General features: G+C 37.6%; 1 protein-coding gene across 4 annotated transcripts in view; it reads left to right on the plus strand.

Moving 5' to 3' along the window:
- LOC311091353 (protein NLRC3-like) overlaps nt 1-25,679 on the plus strand; it is a 61,896-nt gene extending 36,217 nt beyond the window's left edge. For 3 of the 4 annotated variants that reach the window (XM_084127266.1, XM_084127269.1, XM_084127267.1), the window contains 7 exons: nt 6,209-6,259; nt 6,354-6,425; nt 6,848-7,021; nt 13,590-13,763; nt 22,961-23,134; nt 24,260-24,433; nt 25,011-25,679. In XM_084127266.1, coding sequence (XP_083983392.1) covers nt 6,209-6,259; nt 6,354-6,425; nt 6,848-7,021; nt 13,590-13,763; nt 22,961-23,134; nt 24,260-24,433; nt 25,011-25,035 — 844 coding nt within the window. In that variant the 3' untranslated portion in view covers nt 25,036-25,679. The remainder of the gene's footprint in view (nt 1-6,208; nt 6,260-6,353; nt 6,426-6,847; nt 7,022-13,589; nt 13,764-22,960; nt 23,135-24,259; nt 24,434-25,010) is intronic. The other variant, XM_084127268.1, reaches the window with a different exon arrangement.
- Nucleotides 25,680-26,078: the final 399 nt, after the last annotated feature.

Here is a 26,078-nt window from a genome sequence, read left to right on the forward strand (position 1 = left end):
AGGTGCAGAGGCACCTATTGTATCAGTTCCCGTTCTTATTATTAGGGGTCAAGCACCGAAGGTGCGGAGGCACCTATTGTATCTGTTCCCGTTCTTATTATTAGGGGTCAAGCACCGAAGGTACGGAGGCACCTATTGTAATCGTTCCCGTTCTTATTATTAGGGGTCAAGCACTGAAGGTGCAGAGGCACCTATTGTATCTGTTCCCATTCTTATTATTAGGGGTCAAGCACCGAAGGTGCAGAGGCACCTATTGTATCTGTTCCCATTCTTATTATTAGGGGTCAAGCACCGAAGGTGCGGAGGCACCTATTGTATCTGTTCCCGTTCTTATTATTAGGGGTCAAGCACCGAAGGTGCGGAGGCACCTATTGTAATCGTTCCCATTCTTATTATTAGGGGTCAAGCACCGAAGGTGCGGAGGCACCTATTGTATCTGTTCCCATTCTTATTATTAGGGGTCAAGCACCGAAGGTGCAGAGGCACCTATTGTATCTGTTCCCATTCTTATTATTAGGGGTTAAGCACCGAAGGTGCAAAGGCACCTATTGTATCTGTTCCCGTTCTTATTATTAGGGGTCAAGCACCGAAGGTGCAGAGGCACCTATTGTATCTGTTCCCATTCTTATTATTAGGGGTCAAGCACCGAAGGTGCAGAGGCACCTATTGTATCTTTTCCCGTTCTTATTATTAGGGGTCAAGCACTGAAGGTGCGGAGGCACCTATTGTAATCGTTCCCGTTCTTATTATTAGGGGTCAAGCACCGAAGGTGCAGAGGCACCTATTGTATCCATTCCCGTTCTTATTATCAGGGGTCATGCACCGAAGGTGCAGAGGCACCTATTGTATCTGTTCCCGTTCTTATTATTAGGGGTCAAGCACCGAAGGTGCAGAGGCACCTATTGTATCTGTTCCCGTTCTTATTATTAGGGGTCAAGCACCGAAGGTGCGGAGGCACCTATTGTAATCGTTCCCGTTCTTATTATTAGGGGTCAAGCACCGAAGGTGCAGAGGCACCTATTGTATCTGTTCCCATTCTTATTATAAGTGGTCAAGCACCGAAGGTGCAGAGGCACCTATTGTATCTGTTCCTGTTCTTATTATTAGGGGTCAAGCACCGAAGGTGCGGAGGCACCTATTGTAATCGTTCCCGTTCTTATTATTAGGGGTCAAGCACCGAAGGTGCAGAGGCACCTATTGTATCTGTTCCCGTTCTTATTATTAGGGGTCAAGCACCGAAGGTGCGGAGGCACCTATTGTAATCATTCCCGTTCTTATTATTAGGGGTCAAGCACCGAAGGTGCAGAGGCACCTATTGTATCTGTTCCCGTTCTTATTATTAGGGGTCAAGCACCGAAGGTGCGGAGGCACCTATTGTATCCATTCCCGTTCTTATTATCAGGGGTCAAGCACCGAAGGTGCAGAGGCACCTATTGTATCTGTTCCCGTTCCTATTATTAGGGGTTAAGCACCGAAGGTGCAGAGGCACCTATTGTATCTGTTCCCGTTCTTATTATTAGGGGTCAAGCACCGAAGGTGCGGAGGCACCTATTGTAATCGTTCCCATTCTTATTATTAGGGGTCAAGCACCGAAGGTGCGGAGGCACCTATTGTATCTGTTCCCGTTCTTATTATTAGGGGTCAAGCACCGAAGGTGCAGAGGCACCTATTGTATCTGTTCCCGTTCTTATTATTAGGGGTCAAGCACCGAAGGTGCGGAGGCACCTATTGTAATCGTTCCCGTTCTTATTATTAGGGGTCAAGCACCGAAGGTGCAGAGGCACCTATTGTATCTGTTCCCGTTCTTATTATTAGGGGTCAAGCACCGAAGGTGCAGAGGCACCTATTGTATCCGTTCCCGTTCTTATTATTAGGGGTCAAGCACCGAAGGTGCGGAGGCACCTATTGTAATCGTTCCCGTTCTTATTATTAGGGGTCAAGCACCGAAGGTGCGGAGGCACCTATTGTATCTGTTCCCGTTCTTATTATTAGGGGTCAGGCACCGAAGGTGCAGAGGCACCTATTGTATCTGTTCCCATTCTTATTATTAGGGGTTAAGCACCGAAGGTGCAAAGGCACCTATTGTATCTGTTCCCGTTCTTATTATTAGGGGTCAAGCACCGAAGGTGCAGAGGCACCTATTGTATCTGTTCCCATTCTTATTATTAGGGGTCAAGCACCGAAGGTGCAGAGGCACCTATTGTATCTTTTCCCGTTCTTATTATTAGGGGTCAAGCACTGAAGGTGCGGAGGCACCTATTGTAATCGTTCCCGTTCTTATTATTAGGGGTCAAGCACCGAAGGTGCAGAGGCACCTATTGTATCCATTCCCGTTCTTATTATCAGGGGTCATGCACCGAAGGTGCAGAGGCACCTATTGTATCTGTTCCCGTTCTTATTATTAGGGGTCAAGCACCGAAGGTGCAGAGGCACCTATTGTATCTGTTCCCGTTCTTATTATTAGGGGTCAAGCACCGAAGGTGCGGAGGCACCTATTGTAATCGTTCCCGTTCTTATTATTAGGGGTCAAGCACCGAAGGTGCAGAGGCACCTATTGTATCTGTTCCCATTCTTATTATAAGGGGTCAAGCACCGAAGGTGCAGAGGCACCTATTGTATCTGTTCCTGTTCTTATTATTAGGGGTCAAGCACCGAAGGTGCGGAGGCACCTATTGTAATCGTTCCCGTTCTTATTATTAGGGGTCAAGCACCGAAGGTGCAGAGGCACCTATTGTATCTGTTCCCGTTCTTATTATTAGGGGTCAAGCACCGAAGGTGCAGAGGCACCTATTGTATCTGTTCCCGTTCTTATTATTAGGGGTCAAGCACCGAAGGTGCGGAGGCACCTATTGTAATCATTCCCGTTCTTATTATTAGGGGTCAAGCACCGAAGGTGCAGAGGCACCTATTGTATCTGTTCCCGTTCTTATTATTAGGGGTCAAGCACCGAAGGTGCGGAGGCACCTATTGTATCCATTCCCGTTCTTATTATCAGGGGTCAAGCACCGAAGGTGCAGAGGCACCTATTGTCTCTGTTCCCGTTCCTATTATTAGGGGTTAAGCACCGAAGGTGCAGAGGCACCTATTGTATCTGTTCCCGTTCTTATTATTAGGGGTCAAGCACCGAAGGTGCGGAGGCACCTATTGTAATCGTTCCCATTCTTATTATTAGGGGTCAAGCACCGAAGGTGCGGAGGCACCTATTGTATCTGTTCCCGTTCTTATTATTAGGGGTCAAGCACCGAAGGTGCAGAGGCACCTATTGTATCTGTTCCCGTTCTTATTATTAGGGGTCAAGCACCGAAGGTGCGGAGGCACCTATTGTAATCGTTCCCGTTCTTATTATTAGGGGTCAAGCACCGAAGGTGCAGAGGCACCTATTGTATCTGTTCCCGTTCTTATTATTAGGGGTCAAGCACCGAAGGTGCAGAGGCACCTATTGTATCTGTTCCTGTTCTTATTATTAGGGGTCAAGCACCGAAGGTGCGGAGGCACCTATTGTAATCGTTCCCGTTCTTATTATTAGGGGTCAAGCACCGAAGGTGCGGAGGCACCTATTGTATCTGTTCCCATTCTTATTATTAGGGGTCAGGCACCGAAGGTGCGGAGGCACCTATTGTAATCGTTCCCGTTCTTATTATTAGGGGTCAAGCACCGAAGGTGCAGAGGCACCTATTGTATCCATTCCCGTTCTTATTATCAGGGGTCATGCACCGAAGGTGCAGAGGCACCTATTGTATCTGTTCCCGTTCTTATTATTAGGGGTCAAGCACCGAAGGTGCAGAGGCACCTATTGTATCTGTTCCCGTTCTTATTATTAGGGGTCAAGCACCGAAGGTGCGGAGGCACCTATTGTAATCGTTCCCGTTCTTATTATTAGGGGTCAAGCACCGAAGGTGCAGAGGCACCTATTGTATCTGTTCCCATTCTTATTATAAGGGGTCAAGCACCGAAGGTGCAGAGGCACCTATTGTATCTGTTCCTGTTCTTATTATTAGGGGTCAAGCACCGAAGGTGCGGAGGCACCTATTGTAATCGTTCCCGTTCTTATTATTAGGGGTCAAGCACCGAAGGTGCAGAGGCACCTATTGTATCTGTTCCCGTTCTTATTATTAGGGGTCAAGCACCGAAGGTGCAGAGGCACCTATTGTATATGTTCCCGTTCTTATTATTAGGGGTCAAGCACCGAAGGTGCGGAGGCACCTATTGTAATCATTCCCGTTCTTATTATTAGGGGTCAAGCACCGAAGGTGCAGAGGCACCTATTGTATCTGTTCCCGTTCTTATTATTAGGGGTCAAGCACCGAAGGTGCGGAGGCACCTATTGTATCCATTCCCGTTCTTATTATCAGGGGTCAAGCACCGAAGGTGCAGAGGCACCTATTGTATCTGTTCCCGTTCCTATTATTAGGGGTTAAGCACCGAAGGTGCAGAGGCACCTATTGTATCTGTTCCCGTTCTTATTATTAGGGGTCAAGCACCGAAGGTGCGGAGGCACCTATTGTAATCGTTCCCATTCTTATTATTAGGGGTCAAGCACCGAAGGTGCGGAGGCACCTATTGTATCTGTTCCCGTTCTTATTATTAGGGGTCAAGCACCGAAGGTGCAGAGGCACCTATTGTATCTGTTCCCGTTCTTATTATTAGGGGTCAAGCACCGAAGGTGCGGAGGCACCTATTGTAATCGTTCCCGTTCTTATTATTAGGGGTCAAGCACCGAAGGTGCAGAGGCACCTATTGTATCTGTTCCCGTTCTTATTATTAGGGGTCAAGCACCGAAGGTGCAGAGGCACCTATTGTATCCGTTCCCGTTCTTATTATTAGGGGTCAAGCACCGAAGGTGCGGAGGCACCTATTGTAATCGTTCCCGTTCTTATTATTAGGGGTCAAGCACCGAAGGTGCGGAGGCACCTATTGTATCTGTTCCCGTTCTTATTATTAGGGGTCAGGCACCGAAGGTGCGGAGGCACCTATTGTAATCGTTGGCGTTCTTATTATTATTCTTTTTCCATTTCTTCTTCTGACTGGGATTCTATGGCAGCCCATAGAACCTCTTGCGGGAAAGTTATGAAATTTGACACTGATATAGGACAGTCTGAACTGTCACCATAGCAAATTTGGAGTCTCCAACTCAATGGCTCTAGCGCCACCAACTGTCCAAAGTTGCACTCATGTTTACTTTTGAACCACAAGGGTTAGAAACAATAATTTTTTCCCCTGATTCCTTGGCTCAAGCCAATTCGATTGCACCTTATGACGTCATGACGTAGCGCTTGCTATACAGCGAAAACAGACGTAAGGCTGTATCTCTGCAACACTTTATTGGATTCAGACCAAACTTGGTACATGTCATCACAATCATAACTTGAGGCTACATGCTGCGTTTAGGTGCAGCGCCACCTACTGGTCCGGAGATATGAAAAAAATATATTTTTGCTTATAACTTCTGAAAGGTTTGTCCAAAAATCATAAAATTGGTCTCGTTAGATTCAGGGCAACATGCCGAGTCGACTGATATCCAATTTTACCATATCGGCTATTTTGGCTGTCGGCCATTTAGAATTTTGTGCTAAAATGCTGTATTGTTAAGAATGCATGAACGGATTGTTACGAAACTTGGTATGGCACGATGCCCTGAAGAAGCGTGAGAAGTTTCGAACCAGCGACACCTAGTGGCCAAAAGTTATAACAAAATTTCCAAAAAGGCTAATAACTTTTGAATAAATCAGACTATTGAAATGCCACTTTGCCACAGGTCTTAATAGATTCCTTGGGTCAAGCCAAAAACATAGATACCAAGATTTCCTTATTTGGCCGAACTTCTTGTCCGCCATCTTTTTCTAACTCCTCCTAGACCGTTTGTCCGATTTTCACCAAAATCGAATCGTATCATCTCAAGACTGTGCCAATTAAAAGTTATGGATTTCGTGTCAATAGACAAAACCGTTTTCGTATACCGCAGCAGCAAATTTGAGGCATGGCCAAAAGGACTATTCAGGCATTATCTCTGCAATGCCTTGACATTGACTCCAAACATTGTATGTGTCATTGTCACTTCACTCTGACCACATCACATCAGTTTTGTAACTGCGCCACCTATTGGTCAAAAGTGATAATCAATTAAATCATATTTTTAATTACTGTTTATATGATTTTTTTTTTTTAGCTATTTCGCCTAAAATCCTCTTTAAATGTATTATTGTTGCAGTTGGTCTGACGCTTTCAGGCATGTCTTGTCGTCTTATTCAGCTTGGCCCCGGTAATTGCTGCTTGCAGCTATTATTATTAGCATTATTATTAGCATTATTATTAGCATTAATAATTAACTTATTAATTTTTTTATCTTCTAATAGTGTGACACAAAACACTGGAGATGAAGTTCTTCAGAAGCTGCTGCCTGTGGTTAAAGCAACTAGATCAGCTTGGTATGTAACACTGAGAACAATCATCACTGTTAAAACATTATAACATTTCTTACTTGCATTATAAATTAATAGTTTAACAAAAAAATTGTCACACTTCAGCTTGTAACCTATCTGACCTGATGATCTACCTTGTGATCTACTTAACAGTTTTTATGATTTTTGTGTAAAATCTATTATCAAATATATGAATTTATAATGTAAATGTAAATTTTATTTAAATGTTAACACATTTATATTTAGGGAACAACAGATGTATTCAATGTATTCCATTATATCAGTTTTATATAATATTTCTCTCACATAGAGCCATAATCTCTAAGCTTAACAATACAACTCACTGACATGGTTTAAAACAAGAGATGTTGCACAAAGTTTTTTCTGTTTTGATCAGAGAGTGTAGAGTGTGTTATTGTTCTCTACAGGTTGAGTGAGTGTGGTATCACAGAGGAAGGTTGTGCTGCTCTGGCTTCAGCTCTGAGATCAAACCCCTCACACCTAAGAAAACTGGGTCTATCACGTAATAATCTAGGAGACTCAGGAGTGAAGCTTTTTTCTGCTGTACTGGAGAATCCTCACTGTAAACTGGAGGAACTGTGGTAAGATCATCTCTACCATAAAGACTTTGAGTGAATGAGGATTAATATGTAGATAGTGCATATAATACGCAGATTCCTGCTTGAACCGTCAGATCCTGCCGGCGGTAGAAGGCAGCGGTGAGGAGTCTCCCTGAAGATGAACATTTACATCTTCATATATTATTATCCCCCAAAAGAAAAGAAAACTAACAGTTAAATATACCGGATAAACTACAAACCAGACTACAGATGCTGGTTACAGTGAAAAGGTTTTTTTAAAATCACAAATGTTTGGTGTAAATCAACTTGTCTTGTAATGCTTGTGCAAACAGACCCTTGTAAAAGCGTGAGCATTTCCTCAAAATGTGTGTGTGCAGCTAAAAAAGAGGGAAGTGGTGTGTTTCACCTGAACCAGGACTGTCACCATATCAGATTCTTCACTACATGATTACCATTGCCAAAATAGTCAAGTCAAGTCATCTTCATTCATATAGCGCTTTTAACAATGTAGATTGTTTCAAAACAGCTTTACAGAGATAAACGTATACAGGCATGAAAACTCCTCACCTTTCGGCGAAATTCGCCGTTTTAAAACCTAAAAGGGTCACCTACGTGATTTGTGCAGATCCGATGAGAAAATATTTATTGGGGGGGGGGGGGGGGTCGTGGTCGAGGCCAGCATTTATCCCATATAAAGTTACCATAAACTTCGCAGCTTTAAAAAACAATCATCATTCCTAATGCCGAAACATGACAGCCAATACGAGTCAGGGTAACGTTAGGGCAGAAATGTTTTCAAAGTCTTTTACACCGCGAGTCTGACAACTGGACACACTGCCGAACAAAGAACCGCACGTCGGAAAGCAAGCCTGAGGTAAGTTAGCTTACAATGTTAACTGTCCTGTCAGATACAGACAGCGATGTTGCCAATGTCATTATTTTTAATTTTGACATAGAAGTGGGTGAGATAATATATCGAGCGGTCGCGGGCGTCGTGAGCGCTGAGCGAGCAGGAAGTAACAGTTAGTGCAGTGTTATTCATTGCGAGCCTCATGTGGCTCGCATGGCGGTAAATAATACGGTGATATGATAATGCATTCACTAGAGATATTTCATAAAAACATTAATAACAAGTAGGGCTTTAACATAACCCGTTAAAAACTCAAAGTGTCAGCTCTATTACAAATAATTTCGATCGGATTGAAAGGGGTGGTTTATCGAGAGAACGTGAAAAAACTTGATAGATTGAAAACCGAAACTGAAAGGACGACGTATGACGCGCTGAACGAGCTGTTCTTCTGATGAAAAAAGTGTCATATAAATGAGTATCCTTTCATTCTATAATTCTCCTTTCACTCAGCATCTGCGTGAAGCAGGACAACGGCTCACCAGTCCTTGTTTCAGATTATCATACAGACGACTGGTTTGGGGCATTTTTAATGCGTGATAAATAGTAGTATTAAATAGTTTTTTTTCTCTGACACCCGATGAAACACGTAGCCTAGATCAGCGGCCCATTGGTTCTTTTCTTGATTTACACTAGGCTATCCCAATCACATCTTTAATGTGAAGTATAGAAATATACTCTTTCAAGTATAGAAATTAGTACAAAACCAATTATGAAAGTTTCCTTTATTTTTCAGTGCATTTGTTTTACAATATATGGCTATTACTATCATGGGATTAATATTATAACTATTATTGTAGTAGTAATGTAGACAGACACTGTAACTAAAGAGTTTTGAATTTTTCTTTGTTTAATTTGCACCAGATTGATGAATTTAACATTAAAAAGCACAAAATTTTCTTACGGGGGAGCATGCCCACGAACCCCCCTAGAGTGGCAGAGGTTCACTCATCACAGTGATCCAAAAATCCTGTGAGAAACACTGGTAGCCTAATACTATGCCATCACTGTGGAGTATAGTTCAATTCTATTAATAAGTGAGAATTTTGTACTTATTTCATCTGTTCGTGTTAACTCTCACGTGTTCCTACTCAATCATTACATTTATTTTTTTATTTTTTGGGGGGGATATATGCCGCATTCTTCTCACCTTTTTTACCCCTGACCTGTTTTCATGCCTGCATATAATTTAAGGTAACAGAGACTGTTTTGGCTTTATAGCAGTTCTTTAATAAAGTTATTTTCCAGCGATATGATTTTGTCAGAGGTTTAATAGACAGACGGATTGGAAGAAGATTGTGTGGATGTTTGAATGGAGATCACAGTATTTTAAAAATGAATCGTGCAGCTTTTACTGTCTTATCTCTCTCAACATATGAAAAGCGTGAAAAGGGATATTAAGTCACTCAACACTTATAGAATACGACACATTTTATACTCTGACGAAACGAAAGTGGCTATCTTCTGTCAACCTCGTCCATAAGCAAGGACAAAAATAATGCTATTTAATTTGAATCAATATCGATTCTGTAATAAAAAATTTTTATTTTAAAATCGTTAACAAAAAAATTGCGTTAGGTGAATGGATTTTTTTCTCCCAGCCCTAACACACACACGTTCCTTAAAATGTTTACAAATACATTACACATACACACACACACACACAGAGACACTCTCATAGACAGACACACACACACACACACACAGACAAACAGACAGACAGACACAAAGACACACACACACAGGTTCAGGTTGGAACGATGCACCCATCTCCCGGTTAGATACCATCACGATACTTGGGTGCTGATACGATGTAAATGTATTCCGATTTTTAAGAATTTGCGATTCTACAAGTATCAGGGATGCAAATAGCATGCTTTTCGGCACCTCCCGTTTTTTTCACGTCAGTTTGGGTGACTTGGGTCTGATTATAATTTCACAAAGTCATCTGAAGCCATTCCATAGCTTAATGTGAGGGACAGAAGTCTATTTACATCATTAAATTAAAGTTTTCTCGTTTTCCCTCCTCTGTGGCTGTCAATCATTCTTCATTCAGTATTCAAACAGCGCGCACGCCTCGTCCGGTTACAGCAGGATGCACGGTAAAACTCTCTCCAATATGATATATTCACATTATACTGCTTGATCTGTAGATAAAAGGCTGTGGATTTGCATAAAATGACTTTATTTTGTGTATTTGTATTTTATGTTTGTTGCTGTTTTTAAACGATTCGCTACCGTGTGCCTGTTAGATCACACACATCACAAGGACTATGAATCGGCATCAAACGCACAATAACTGGAATTTAAAACTGTGAAGAAACAAATGATCAATAAACTGTTGGACAGATATACACTAGGATTTGTGCGCTCGACATTTCTTCATTTTGTGCCGTGAACTTTTAAATGCGCACTTGTTGCTTTGAGCACATCATTCTGCACCCGCGATGCGCATACGCGGTTTGTGCGCTCTGTTTTGAAGCGTTTCATATTATCATGGTTTTGCGCACTGAAAGATTATTACAGGCGTGAAAACTCCTCACCTTTCGGCAAAATTCGCCGTTTTAAAACCTAAAAGGGTCACCTACGTGATTTGTGCAGTTTCGATGAGAAAATATTTATTGGGGGGGGGGGGGGGTGTCGTGTTCGAGGCCAGCATTTATCCCCTATAAAGTTACCATAAACTTCGCAGCTTTAAAAAACAATCATCATTCCTAATGCCGAAACATGACAGCCAATACGAGTCAGAGTAACGTTAGGGCAGAAATGTTTTCAAAATCTTTTACACCGCGAGTCTGACAACTGGACACACACTGCCGAACAAAGTACCGCACGTCGGAAAGCAAGCCTGAGGTAAGTTAGCTTACAATGTTAACTGTCCTGTCAGATACAGACAGCGATGTTGCCAATGTCATTATTTTTAATTTTGATATAGAAGTGGGCGAGATAATATCGCGAGCGGGCACGGGCGTCTTGAGCGCTGAGCGAGCAGGAACAAGTAACAGTTAGTGCAGTGTTATTCATTGCACGGCTCGCAAGCCTCATGTGGCTCGCCAAGCTTTAATTTGTGGCTCGCATGGCGATAAATAATACGTGATATGATAATGCATTCACTAGAGATATTTCATAAAAACTCATCACTGTGGGGTATAGTTAAATTCTATTAATAAATGAGAATTTTGTACTTATTTCAGCTGTTCGTGTTAACTCTCACGCGTTCCTACTCACTCATTACATTTATTTATTATTTTTTTTTGGGGGGGGGGGGGGTATATATATGCCGCATCCTTCTCACCTTTTTTACCCCTGACCTGTTTTCATGCCTGTTATTAAAAGCCTATATTTTTTATACCTAGCCTGCTCAATACATTTAAAATAAGCATCATTTAATTGTATATTATTTATTTGTAGTGTAGGCTATATAAATATATACCCTACATTTCTGAATTCTTGACATTCATATATAATTATAAAACTGTGAAATGTATGATTGCCTGATTGAATTTTATAAAAGTACTAATAGTAATTCGTTTTTATTAACATACAAATAGTAATTTGTTTTTATTAACATGTTTAGATTTTATAAAATTACTGTGCAGATTTTTTCAAGAATTACTTTTTGCTGCTCATTTATACACTCACTAAGTTTAATAAAAATACATAATACATTTATGTAATATTTAAAGGTGTTAACTGTAATCTTACACTGCAAAATGATAACTTACAAAGGATTAAATTCATCACAATTATGTAAGTATCTGGATATTTGCCACAGGGCGGGACTTCGATAACCTCTATCTTTTTTGACCATACTTGTGTTTGCATCCCTGAAGTATTGTGATTCGATATTGCAATGTATTGCCAATATTTTTATTTTTCAACACTAGTCCACCATGGGGTCTCTCTCTCTGGATCAGCGGCAGCTCCAACACAGATTTAAATGTTGTGATATGATTTTGTCAAAGGTCTAGTAGACAGACGAATTGGAAGATCGTGTGGGTTTTTGAATGGAGATCACAGTATTTTAGAGATTAATCGTGCAGCTCTACTGTCTTATCTCTCTCTCAGCATATGAGTAGCGCGAGGGCTTTCAGTGCATTCAGTCTCACGTCGCTTCCATGCGTCCACTTGAAAGGTATATTATGTCACTCAACACTCATAGATGACACATTTCATCCTCTGTTGGAATAAAAGTAGCTAACTTCTGTCAACCTCATCTGTAAGAAAGGACAAAAATAAAAGCAATTTAATTTGAACCAATATCGATTCTGGAATAAATAAAAAATACTTTAAAATCGTAAACAAAAAAATTGCGATAGTCAGGTGAATCGATTTTCTTTTCTCCCAGCCCCTACACACACACGTTCCTTAAAATGTTTACAAATACATTAAACACATTAAACACACACACACACATGTTGGGTTTCCATGTTTTATGGGGACTTTCCATTGATATAATGATTTTTATCTAGAACAAACTGTATATTCATTTCAACTAATGAGTATTTGTATATATTTCATATTGACATTATTATGTTATTTCTTTTTTAAGTGTTATGTTTATCTTTGGATTGTTTTATGGTGTGTATTTTAACCTTCACTCATTTAACCTTATATTTTAGTCTCAGGCTAGCTAAAGTCAAATCTGACCTAGATCATAAGCATTTAAATGGTACTTACAATTTGTTCAGAAGACTTCTCTGTGGTCAGTTCTTGCTAAAGGTTTTATTAACAACAATACTGGTAGACAATTGCTTGCAATTAATATAATAGTAATTTATTAATTGTAATTTTCCAGAAATAAAGGTAAACAAAAAACTAATTGCAAAGTTACAATATAAAGCAAAGTTTCAATCAAAGGTGTAATCAGCTGGGTTTCTTGCATTAAGAGATACCGCTCAATCAGTATCTGCCTCTTATCTGCTCTTATACTCAAACAGCTCACTGCCGATGTTAAATTCTTATCTGCTGTCATCAGTTGGAGAGCTGCCAAGTCTTTCATACTCATTTTAAGGTGTTTCTGACGTAGCCTGTGTTTTTTCCTGTTAGCTCTCCTCTGGGCCCTTTTCCTCTGTGTCCTTCTTCTTTTCCTCTGTGTCCTTCTCCTTTTCCTCTGTGTCCTTCTCCTTTTCCTCTGTGTTCTTCTCCTTTTCCTCTGTGTTCTTCTCCTTTTCCTCTGTGTCCTCTTTTTCCTCTGTGTCCTTCTCTTTTTTCTCTGTGTCCTTCTCTTTTTCCTCTGTGTCCTCTTTTTCCTCTGTGTCCTTCTCCTTTTTCTCTGTGTTCTAACCCTTTTCCTCTGTAAAATAGACCTTATCTACAGCATTACATTTTTTAATAAAGCAATTTTTATCTGATAGGTAAATGCTCTCTACTCTAAGTTGGTTAATATAAATTTCATACAACACACCACAATTTAATAGTTCTTCTTAACATACACATAAGTAGAAAAACTATAGACAAACTCATTTTACATGGTTAAGTATACATGCATACATAATAGTTTGGTACAATTGGTATTATTTTTGCACATAGTTTTGCAATAGTTATGCATCATTACTACTTGGGTTACATAAAGATACTACAAACAAAACAGACTTTAAACTAAACAGAGTAATTGCATAATCATCATATTATAATACATCAACAGGATAAAGGTTTAATGTGTGTCATTGTTCTCTACAGGTTGAGGGATTGTGGTGTCACAGATGAAGGTTGTGCTGCTCTGGCTTCAGCTCTGAGATCAAACCCCTCACACCTGAGAAAACTGCATCTGTCTGAGAATAAACTAGGAGACTCAGGAGTGAAGCTGTTCTCTGCTGGACTGGAGAATCCTCGCTGTAAACTTAAGGAACTATGGTAAGATAATCTCTACCATAAAGACTCGGTGTGAATAAGGATTAATGGGGTGGTTGATTATGATTTCACTTTTCTAACTTTAGTTAGTGTGTAATGTTGCTGTTTGAGCATAAACAACATCTGCAAAGTTACAATGCTCAAAGTTCAAAGTAAAGGGAGATATTTGCTTTCATAGAAATTGCTTTTTAAGGACTACAACAAACGGCTGGAAGGAACTACAGTAGGTAGCCAACCAGAATGCCTATTACCGCCCTGCCAGCCGGCGTGGCAAAACCGCTGCGGCAAAAATAAACCAGTCGCATTTCAAAGTCATTCGCGAAATGACCGCCAGGTGGCGCAAAGGGATATTGTGCAAAACAGCAGCAATTGCCGCATTTTTACAATTGTCGAAATGTAAGTGGGGTTAATGTCAATTAACAGTAAGGATGAGATACTACAACTATGGTAAACAGAATAGGATTTTTTTTTAAGGACAGAAAAATAGAATAAAAAGTTAAAAATAGAGACGAGAACAATATAGGCTAACCTATATTTCATATTGTAGGCCTAGACGTCGGTGGGTGCCAAACCTATTCCCCGGGGGAGTAGTGCGATAACAAAAAAACAATAAAACAAAAAACAAATTAATAACAAATATAACAAACAGAAATAGATGCCTATGTGCAATGAAGCTGATTATTTTTACTATTCTATTGAGGAATGAGACGAATGAAGAGCGCTTCTCACTCGTGTGAGTGAATCCACACTGGTGTAACAAACGTTTGGGCAGTTTGCAACAAGTAAATTCTTGGCCGAGTGGTAGAACTTAAGTTTTGATCATTTAGATGACATAGGTTCAAATCCCGAACCAACATGGACTATTGTAATTTTTATATTAGCCTATTAATGCATTTTATAGCCTATTATTGATGCAGTGAGATTTGTCTAGTTCTAAAACTGTTACACCATAGTTTTCTGCTTATATTTATAAAATAAATTTACCATACATTTCCATTTTACACTAAGGAACAAAAATTATACAACAGAATGACTTTACATATGTAGCCTTTTAAAAACAGTTCTGTTAAATTTTTTTGGGGGGGGGATCCACAGTAATCAATGCTACTTCACCAATAGACCATATAAAATATATAAAATAAAGATATGCAACACGAACGTTTAAACGACAAACAATAAAATCAGAACCAGCGTTTCAGTTAATTCGTGGTTCCAGTGGCCGTAATGCATTTGTGTCTTTCAAAATGTCACAAAGCGGTTTGAGATTATGAATGAAATATTGAAGTTTATAATTAAGTGTTTTGGCACACCACGACGAGTGGCGCTATGCATTGTTCTGAAGTTGGGTTTTATTCTGGCATGTTGAATTAGTGTTCAACAAACGCGGTGGCGCGTTCATTTGGATTTATCTTAACAGCTAAAATAACTTAATAGGCTACTCCAGGGAACTACACTAACCTTTTCCACTGGTGGCACTTGCGCTTCTAACTTTTTCAGTTACTGGCGCAAAACATGATTTGGTCGCACAAATTATTTATAGTAAGCCGCTCTGGATAATAATGAACAATAATGAAACTGTATTGCATACAGATTTTTTTTTTTTACTTGCCATCTTTTAAACCACATGCCTTATTGTTTTTGTTTTCTTTAACATTGGTTGGGATAGATTTTCTGCAATAGAAAATACAGTACACAATAAAGTGCAAAATGGATTTCAACATGCTATGGTTGGCACAGATGGGCAGACTCCTGAACTCTTAAGTAGTGATGCACCTATGTGAAAATTGTGGTCAATACCAATAATAACCGATATCAATATTGCTGTTATGGCACAAAACAGTAAAAAAAAAAAAAAACAGGAACATTGTGTACAATTAAGATAGGCTACTTAATTTATTATTCCAACTAGGGGTGGGCAATATGGCAAAAATATCATATCACAATTTTTTTCAGGAAAATCACGATTCACCATTTTATCACAATTCTTTTTTATGTTGGTTTTACTATTTTGTGACTGAGCATTACAGCCAAACTAATGTCCATATTTTAAAAACAAAGCCTTAGGTAACAAAATTAAAAAATGGCAGACAGGGGCGAAGATAAAAATATTTGTCATTATTTTCTTTGTTATTAAATATTAAGATCAAAGATACACATTACACATACACAACTTAATATACAAATTAAATAAACAGTGTTTTATGTTTTCAGCTACAGTAGGTGTATTTAACAGTAGCATTGAAGAAAGTAGGCTAATTAAATGAACAAATACGAAAATAAAACAAAACAGACTTCACTGTATAAATTATACGTTGATACTTATTAAAGCTACTTCAGTCAATAGCAGTGAGTGATTTTCTCTTTGCATTGTGTTGTTTTATTAACATTAAAGGAATAGTTCTCCTAAAAATTCAAATTGTCATAATTTACTCTCTCAAGTTGTTTTAAACTCGAATAAGTTTCTTTCTTCTGTTGAAAATAAAAGTTATTTGGAAGAATGTGGGTAACCAAACAGTTGATGTACCCCAGTGACTACCATAGTATATTTTTCTCCTATGGAAGTCAATGGGGACCAGCTACTGTTTGGATAGCCACATTCTTCAAAATATTAATATTAGAAAAATATTAGAATATATAAGAAGGAAATTAATACAGGTTTGAAACAACATTAGAGTGCGTAAATGAGATAATTTTTATTTTTGGGTGAACTATCCCTTTAACCCTCTGAGGTCTGAGCTGTTTTCTGGGCCCTGGAGGTGTTCTGACATGCTCTGACATTTCTGGTTATTTCTGTTACTTGTGACATTTTCATGGCTAAAGTCTAATTACACTGTATTCAGCACAAACTCTGCTACAATAATATATCAGCAGCATGTATGTAAAAGTTTGTAGTTTTGAGATAATGACATTTATGCGTGTTTTTTGAAAATACAAAAAAAAATTCTCACTGAAATAAGGCCATGAAACCCATACTGATTATTTCTTCACAAGACTTTTGAAAATTGTATGACGTAGCCTAGAATATTTGCTGCAAAACTATGTGAAAATCACCCTGACTGCTCATTCAGATAAGACAATATATTGATTTAAAAAATTTACGACGTGTTTTGTGTGAAAAAGCTCTATGCGGGAGCTCATTAATATGTAAGCTTTTCTCACCTAAGAAAGACAAAGAACCTCCCCTAACGGCCCTATTAGGAGCTATCAGGCCCGTATCATTCTGAGCAACCTTGCACAATACTGCAAATGAGGAGATTTAATGTAAGCTCAGGCACGTCTTTCAAACTCGACGAAAAGTGAAGTGAAGTGTTTTGTTGTTGAGGTAATGAGCGAGTTCGCGTTCCATGTGGAGATTTGCATGTGAATATCTTTTGCGCGAGTAGGCGTGGCCAAATTAACTGTAATGAGCAAGCGTTTGAGAAGCTGGACATCTTGTTGGTTTTATACAAATTACTTAAACAGAGAATATTTGTTTTCGTTTTGAATCCGATTATTTAAAAGTACACACTTAAATATTTATAAAGGTATATGGCTCATAAATGTGTGACAAGTATTCGCTGAGTTTTGTTTCAGTTTATAGACGTGCTCAAGAAAAAAAAGTTCACCGCGACGGAGAGGCAGAACGCACACCCTGTTTATTTTCTTTATTTTACAAAAGCACAATGTTTTGATTTGATTGTAAGTGGACACATACAAAAGGAGAAATATCACAGATTCTTTTTTTATATTTCTTTTTTCTGTATGACCATAAATGATGGAGTAATTTAAGTTTATAGTGCTACAATGTGGAGAAAATCCGGCCGGCGCGTTTTGCTCGTTTTTTTTTTTTAGCAATGAAAATAAACACTAAATGCTCTATTAATTTTGATCTTTCATTTTCGTGTAATACATCAATCGATCCTGTTCAGTTTCAATTTTTTTTCTGTATACTCACAATAAAAATAAAGTGTTTTGCTTTTTGACAAATAAAGAAAAATTAACATGATGCGATTTCTGCCTTCTCTCCCTCAGTGAACTCCCATTTGAAACGCGTTCGAAAATGATCTATAACTCCGCGAAAATTCAGTCAAACAGGCAAACAGACCCACGGACATAAAGCTTGAGATCGCATCTGTTAAATGAAGTCATTTATATAAAAAACAAATATTCTCAGCTTCTGTAATCTGTATAAAAAGAGAGCGACTCCAGTCGAGCTCATTCACAGTAATGTGACCACTCCCCGGAGAGTGCGTGCTATTCAAACGCAAATTCTGAGAAGAAGATCTGTGAAACGCCCACATCAGCTGTAAACACAGCGCGTCGCGATCGAGTGAGGCATAATATAGCCTACCTTATGGAGAAAAGATTCCTCAGAACAGTGCTGATATGAGGAGCAATATCTCCTGATATGAGGAGCAGATTCCGCTGAGGAGTGAGGTAGGCTGTTTTCTTTTCTCACGTGTGGAATAACGTTATGGAATAACATTAGTGTAGGCCTATGCAAACCGCAAAAAGATGAATCGCATTTCTATAATATGACTCGCCTTTCTGTGAGATGAATGAAGGGTACATATTTGTAAAGACTGTTTAGCCTAAATATAAATCGCGCGTCTGTGTGTGAAAGAATAAACTGCTTTGCTATAGCCTACTGAGATGAGTAAAAATCGACTGGAATATTGAAATAAAATGTATTTGTATAAGCAACGTATTAAACTGCAAATTAGCATTTATATACCCTAATATTTCATAAAAACAACGTTACAGTCAGTCACTTGTTGACTAGATTTGGGTACAGTTTTTAGGCTACTGTAGAATATACTGCCACATCAAATAAGCTTTTGTTTAGCAATTTCTGCTCATATCTAACGTTATATTTCTATCTATATATATATATATATTTGTCAAAAATAAAGTCATAGACTAAGATGTTAGATGTTCCAATGTTGGCTATATTCAAACTAATGAATACATATGATAAAATGTAGGCCTATAATCTTTTTTCTTTTTCTTTTTTACAAAGAAAGAGTACACTTGAAATATTGTTGAAATTGTAATTATTGTTGTAATTGTAACATTTTTAATAAAATAGCTAAACATATTTACAAGAGAGATGTAAGCGAAATCTTAAATGGTCAATATAAGTCTTCTAAATACATCTTTTGTCCTTGCATTGTGGCTCAGTCAGTGTCACACCTGAATGAATGGCTAATTATGCAGAGTCATTATGCAGAGTGGGTGGGACACTGTAATCTAAGGTGTAAACTACTCCTCCCCCTCGCATATTGGCTTTCCAAGCAAAACCTGTTTTACACCATTTAAATCAATGTATTTTTTTTTGTGAACGATAAAGCAAAACTATTTTCACATAATTTTGAAGCTAGAACTCAAAGGGACAACATCCATTAGTCAAAAGTCTTGTGGACACATATTTAATATGTGTTTTGTGGTCTTAATTCAGCAACTTTCATTTTAATTTTTTCCAATAACCACGCATAAACATTATTCTCTTAAAAATACAAACATCTACATACACGTTGCTCGCATATTATGGTAGCCCTGTTTGTGCTATATAGAGTGAATTTACACATTTGCCATTAACATGTTTATAAATAACTGAAAAAAGCACAAATGTCAAGGCATGTCAGAACATCTCAAAGGCCCCAAAAACACCTTGGTCCCCTGAGGGTTAAGGACAAGCGGCAGCGTGTTTACTATTGCTACTGTCTCTTTAAGAGTTGCGCGCAACGCGTCTAATATATACGCATTTGACAAGCAGATTTACTCAATTTTCTCAAGTTTGCTTTCACTTAAGACATAACCGACTTTATGTAAACCTTGTGTGTATTTAACACTATAAACAATAAGACTTGAAAGATAACTTAGTCCAGTATCCAGGCGCTGGTAGACAGGCTTTTAGTGCATGTGAGCTTCACATGTACGCGCTGAGGAGCGCACACGTTAGAACACGTTAAAATTTAAACTATAGCCCGTCATTTTATTTATTTTTATATATGTATTTAACCCTCTGATTATCTTCATTTGGGATGACACTAGTTATCTTTGGGGTCCCCAGACAATAACATTTAATTTTGTAACAGAATAATAGTTTTGTTTTGTTTTTTTACAAATGTAATTTTACACTGTTTATTAATGTTTTTACTCAACATTTACTCAAGGATTTATGATATATTTTAAATTTCTTTAAATAAATAAATATTTATTTCAATTGGCTTTTTACAAAAAACAGCATTTTATGTAAAATTCACCTTATAAAAGACCCATATTTCTAACTTTCATTCATGGGGATAACATGGATAATTTAACATGGTTTAGTGTAAACTTTCTGCCCATATTTAGTAAAATTTAGTTTTAAAAGTAAAAAATGATCATTTTAGCTACTAGATGGTTATAGAGCTCCACTATATGCTATTTGACTAACTGAAAGATATCTTTTCACAAGATTTTCCAGTTGGATTCATATCTAAATATTATGAAATCACAATGTTAACAATAAAAATGTTTTTGTTTTTTTGTACTGAAATTTTGTTTTTTCAAATAATGTTACATTAGAATCAAACCTGAAAAGGATAAAAGTTGAAATTTTAGAGTTTATCATTTTTCAATCATCTTTTTTTCATATAATTGTACAAATGTGATCTACACTTCAGTTACTAACTGTAACAGATCAGATATGTACAGTTAGATTATATATTGAGTACAAATACATGACATGAACATTAAAATGCAATGAATTGAACAGCATATGTTAACAAATAAGCAAATAAAGCCAGCCACCTCCGTTTCTCATAACAAGCGCGGGTGAAGCTCCGGGTGTAGCGTTAGCTTCGTCCTCTGTCACTGGCCTGTAAATCGGGTTGGTCCGGTCGGAGATCCTTTATCGTTTTTTTCTTCCAGCGAATGCCTTGTGAAAGGTTTTTATTTGTAAATCAATGACAGAATTTGGTTTAACTTCTGCCATTCTCTCTTAGAAAAGGATCAGCCTAGCAAGGTTTTGACGGAGTTGGAGTGACGTTGTCGCCCTCGCACTCGCAGTAGTGGCAAAGAGTGTTGAGTTGAATGGCAGGTGACGAGAACCAATCAGATTGGATAAAATAACATGTATCCAATTCTGATTCGCCAGGGACGCAGCGACCTGCGTCCGGAGGAGAATCTTTAAGAAACCAATTAGAGACCAGCTTCAGTTCACATGCTGCCTGAAAATTTAAAGACTCCATAGACATCCATTTGTCCGGCGTCCCTCTCACGTGAAACCGCATGAAACTTATTGAAAAACATAATAAAGAAAATAGTTAACCGATTAAAGCCAGTTTTTATTAAATGCTGAGGCTCTTACTACTTACATTGTATGAGTTAACTATTCTATTTTTAATTTTTATTTCATTTTTATATCATTTTTGTATACATGTATATTTCTGGAATTTTGATGGGGGCGGTGCCCCAGCGCCCTCTATTGACAAGCCGTTACTGGTCTAAAGCCTGATTATGTAATCCATATGAAACCGAGAGGTACAGAGGATTTACTCAAACATGTTTAGCTATCATGTGAGCATTTCCCAATGAGGAAAGGACAAGGAAAGGGTGAAAATCTCGCTCTAATTAAATGTAGGCTAAATCGCCCTGAATTAAAGTGTAAAAATGTATTTATTCAATAAATAAAATTTATTTTCCAATGTTGCGATATTGTTTAATTTAAGTTCATAATTATTCTATAAATGTTATTTAGTTTAGCAGCACGAAAGCACTGTGGTTCGAGATTTATTTGATGACAGAAATATTACTACATGTAGCCTAAATTATTTAATTCCTTCATTATCAACACTTTAATAGCCTAATGTCTAGAATAGCGATTTAAGTGTGAATTGCAACTTCTCTTTGTTTTAAGTCAGTCTAGGGGTGTGCGATATGACGATTTTTGATCGTGGACGATTAAAATGTCTCCACGATCTGCTTTTGAAGAAATATCGTAGAATCGTGCATTATATCTGTTCTGGCGCCTCTGTCTCAACATACTGAACAACGCGACGTATATTCACATAAAATGTTAATGCAGCGGAATGGGACACTGCAGTTCACAAAAGTTCACAATTTGCGTGTGCTTTAATGCCTTGTAGGTTAAACATTTAATTTGCGTGCTGATGCGCTTTTCTAACGTGTGCATTTCTCAGCACGTACATGTGAAGCTCACATGCACTAAAGTCTGTCTACCAGTGCCTGGATACTGGACTAAGTTATCTTTCGAGTCTTATTGTGCTTATACTGTTAAATACACACAAGGTTTACATAAAGTCGTTTATGTCTAAAGTGAAAGCAAACTTGAGAACATTGAGTAAATCTGCCGCTTGTCCTTAAAGGGATAGTTCACCCAAAAATAAAAAAATATCTCATCATTTACGCACTCTAATGTTGTTCCAAACCTGTATTCATTTCCTTCTAATATATTCTAATATTTTTCTAATATTAATATTTTGAAGAATGTGGCTATCCAAACAGTAGCTGGTCCCCATTGACTTACATTGGAGAAAAATATACTATGGTAGTCACTGGGGTACATCAACCGTTTGGTTACCCACATTCTTCCAAATAACTTTTATTTTCAACAGAAGAAAGAAACTTATTCGAGTTTAAAACAACTTGAGACAGTAAATTATGATAATTTGAATTTTTAGGAGAACCATCTCTTTAATGTTAATAAAACAACAAAATGCAAAGAGAAAATCACTCACTGCTCTTGACTGATAACTTTAATAGTAGCTTTAATAAGTATCAATGTATAATTTATACAGTGAAGTCTGTTTTGTTTTATTTTCATATTTGTTCATTTAATTACTTTCTTCAATGCTACTGTTAAATACACCTACTGTAGCTGAAAACATAAAGCACTGTTTAGCCTATTTAATTTGCATGCATACATACGTACATATCATACTTGCCTGTTGCAAAGTTTATTTCAGCATCATATAAAATAAACAATAATGATAATAATTATATTAAAGCAAACACAGCTCTGGTATCGGAATAGTATCGGTATTGGCCGGTATCCAAATTCAGGTATCGGGATCGGATTGGAAGTGAAAAAATGTGTATCGGTGCATCCCTAGATACTACAAAGCAAAACAGACTTTAAACTAAACAGATTAATTGCATAATCTTCATATTCATCAACAGGATATAGACTTAATGTGTGTCATTGTTCTCTACAGGTTGAGTAAGTGTGGTGCCACAGATGAAGGTTGTGCTGCTCTGGCTTCAGCTCTGAGATCAAACCCCTCACACCTGAGAAATCTGAATCTGTCTGAGAACAAACTAGGAGACTCAGGAGTGAAGCTGATCTCTGCTGTACTGGAGAATCCTAACTGTAAACTGGAGGAACTGGGGTAAGATCATCTCTACTGTAAAGACTCAAATTGTGTGTGTCCAGCTGAAAAGAGGGAATTGGTGTGTGTTTCACCTGAACCAGGACTGTCACCATATCAGATTTATCACTACATGATTATCATGGCCAAAATAACACACAATAACAATATATAACCATATCTATGGAAATCTTGAAAACAAGTATAATAATGCTATCAGTCAAATTCATCTTTACTTTGTTTATTTTGTGTTATTTTTGAAAAAGAAGAATCACACCATTACATACAAAAGTAACAATTACACTTAATGGCGACCAGTTTGAAATAACGGTAACACTTTATCACAAGTATACAGTAATACAGCGCTTATAAATGATTTACAAACTATTAGTTTATAGTTAATGAATAGTATATAATAGTATATAAGCTGTAGTTAATACATTAAGTGACTAAATACATTAGAGAGTTCTTCATTCGTTGTCACTGTAATTAAAAAAGTGTTATTGTTTAATTAGCTCTTATGTAAAGAGTTGGATAATGCTTTAACAACGTATTAACCATAAATAGCCCTTATTGGACATTAATTAAATTAGTATTAAGAGTTCCTTAATTTTTACAGATACATTAAGCACGCTCTCTCTCACACACACACACACACACACACTAGAAAGGAGAGATCCCCTGATATGATTGTAAAGTGCTTTGGGTGTACAGTAGTACATATGAAAGCGTTATATAAATTCCTCATCTATTCTAGGCTGGGCTGATACACCAACCCTGATTCGGAACACACTATAATGAATACCCGTTATTTATAGCGTGCTTCTTAAAAGATCATTTAACAAAGTAAATGCCAAAATCATTCAGGAAAATAAGAGTTCTGCTGGACACACACACACACATTCCTTAAAATGTTTACAAATACATTAAGCACATACACATTGAAATAATAATTTTTATACTGTAAAAACTGTATATTCTCTCCCCTAACTGATTGAAATTACTGATGTATTTTGACAATGTGAACTAATGACTATTTCTATATATTTTATATTGACAGCATTAAGTTATGTTCTTTTTTAAGAGTTATGTTTATCTTATTCATCAACAGGATATAGGCATAATGTGTGTCATTGTTCTCTACAGGTTGTGTGATTGTGGTGTCACAGATGAAGGTTGTGCTGCTCTGGCTTCAGCTCTGAGATCAAACCCCTCACACCTGAGAGAACTGGATCTGTCTGAGAATAAACTAGGAAACTCAGGAGTGAAGCTGCTGAAGGATCTGAAGGATGATCCACATTATAAACTGAAGATACTATGGTAAGAATAGTTCTTAACGATTTTCATCATATTTTCATTTAAAATTCATATGGCTGATTTACTCACTAGAAATAAAGTAAATTGCACCAGGTTCAGTAAAATTGTGTGTGTAAATATTTTGTCTGAGATCATCAGATAATGAGTCTTAAATTCAGCTTCAGTTTCTGTAGGTCTCTGAACTTTAAACTGTGTATAAAGTTTATAAGTAAAGGAATATGAGTTTAATTCTGCTCTTAGTTTTGTGACTGATTATAAAAATAATGTTATTTTCAGCTTTTCTCCTTTAACTGTCTCTGTGTGTGTGATGATCTGAGATTTGGGTTGTTTGTTATTAACTGATATTAAATTTGTAGTGAGTGTAATGATCATTTCTGCTGGTTCTGTATCAGCTGTCCGTTGTGTGAAAGTGACCTTTCATGTGCTTTTGATTTTGTAAAGTGACTGAGCATCAGATAGAAGCTATATTATCATATTTGAGAATGAATTAATATAGATTATCTAGTTAGTTTTCTTATGAAAAGATGTGACAGACGTAATATCTCATACTGCATATATGACTGTTTGTGTTTTATTTTAGGATTGGCAATCATGTGGCAGTCTGATCTGATGATCATTTGATGGTGAATAAGGATCCACTGCAGAGACTCACAGTCAACAGAATCAACAGAGACTGAAGATACAGTGACTTCACTGTTATAAATTAAGACTTCATTTAGATTTCAACGATCCTCTGACAGACCTGATGAGGCGGCAGTGAAACACCTTTTATTTCACAGCAAATTACAGTTTCTCATTTATAGATTAACCATTTTATTTGTATAAACATACAAAAACTCAAAAAGCTCAGAGTTTTGTGTAAATATAGAGCCTGAATGTGTTTGTGTTGTACCAGCAGAGGGAGACAAAGACTAATGAAAGATTAATTTCTCATAATTATGAGAAGGGGAAAAAAACAGTTAAGCACACTTTTGAAAATCAAACAAAGGAAGCTTGAGTTTATAAATCGTTTTAATAATAATTGTATTACATTTGAATTAATATCTGAAAGGTGTCATATGATGCGTTTTCATGTTTTTCTTTTTCTTTAGTGTGTTATGTAGCAGTTTGTGCATGTATAAGATCTGCTAACTTACAAAGCTTAAAGCAGGGGTCACCAACTACATTTGTCGGAGGGCCAGAATTTTACTGGACACTCACCTTGGGGGCCGGACCCCCAAAAAATTGAAATAAAAATATAATTTTGGCATAAAATTATCACTTAATGTTTATTATTTGTTTATATTTTTTCATTTCATTACAAAACTGAAGGCATTTTTAGCCTTTATGAGTCAGGCTCCTATCACTTGTACCACAGTCAACCACCAGGAGTGATAGAGATACTTTGTTTTAATTCAAGTAAACTTTATTTATAGAGCACTTGAAAAACAAACAGATGAAACAAAGTATCGATATAGGGCTGTCGTCCCTGGCTTCAGCGCTAATACAGTTTCAGTTAGTGGATGGAAAAGGCCTCTTAACACAGGTAGGCTAAAATGGCACTCTCAAAGGCCATGAAACGAAAAGTTGACGCGGAAAACAGATCCTTTAATGACGAATGGACTGAAAAGTACGCATTTATCATGCCAACCTTCAGAAATGCGTTACC

Source organism: Abramis brama, assembly GCF_963993115.1.
Source record: "Abramis brama genome assembly, chromosome: 10".
Classification (NCBI taxonomy): Eukaryota; Metazoa; Chordata; class Actinopteri; order Cypriniformes; family Leuciscidae; genus Abramis; species Abramis brama.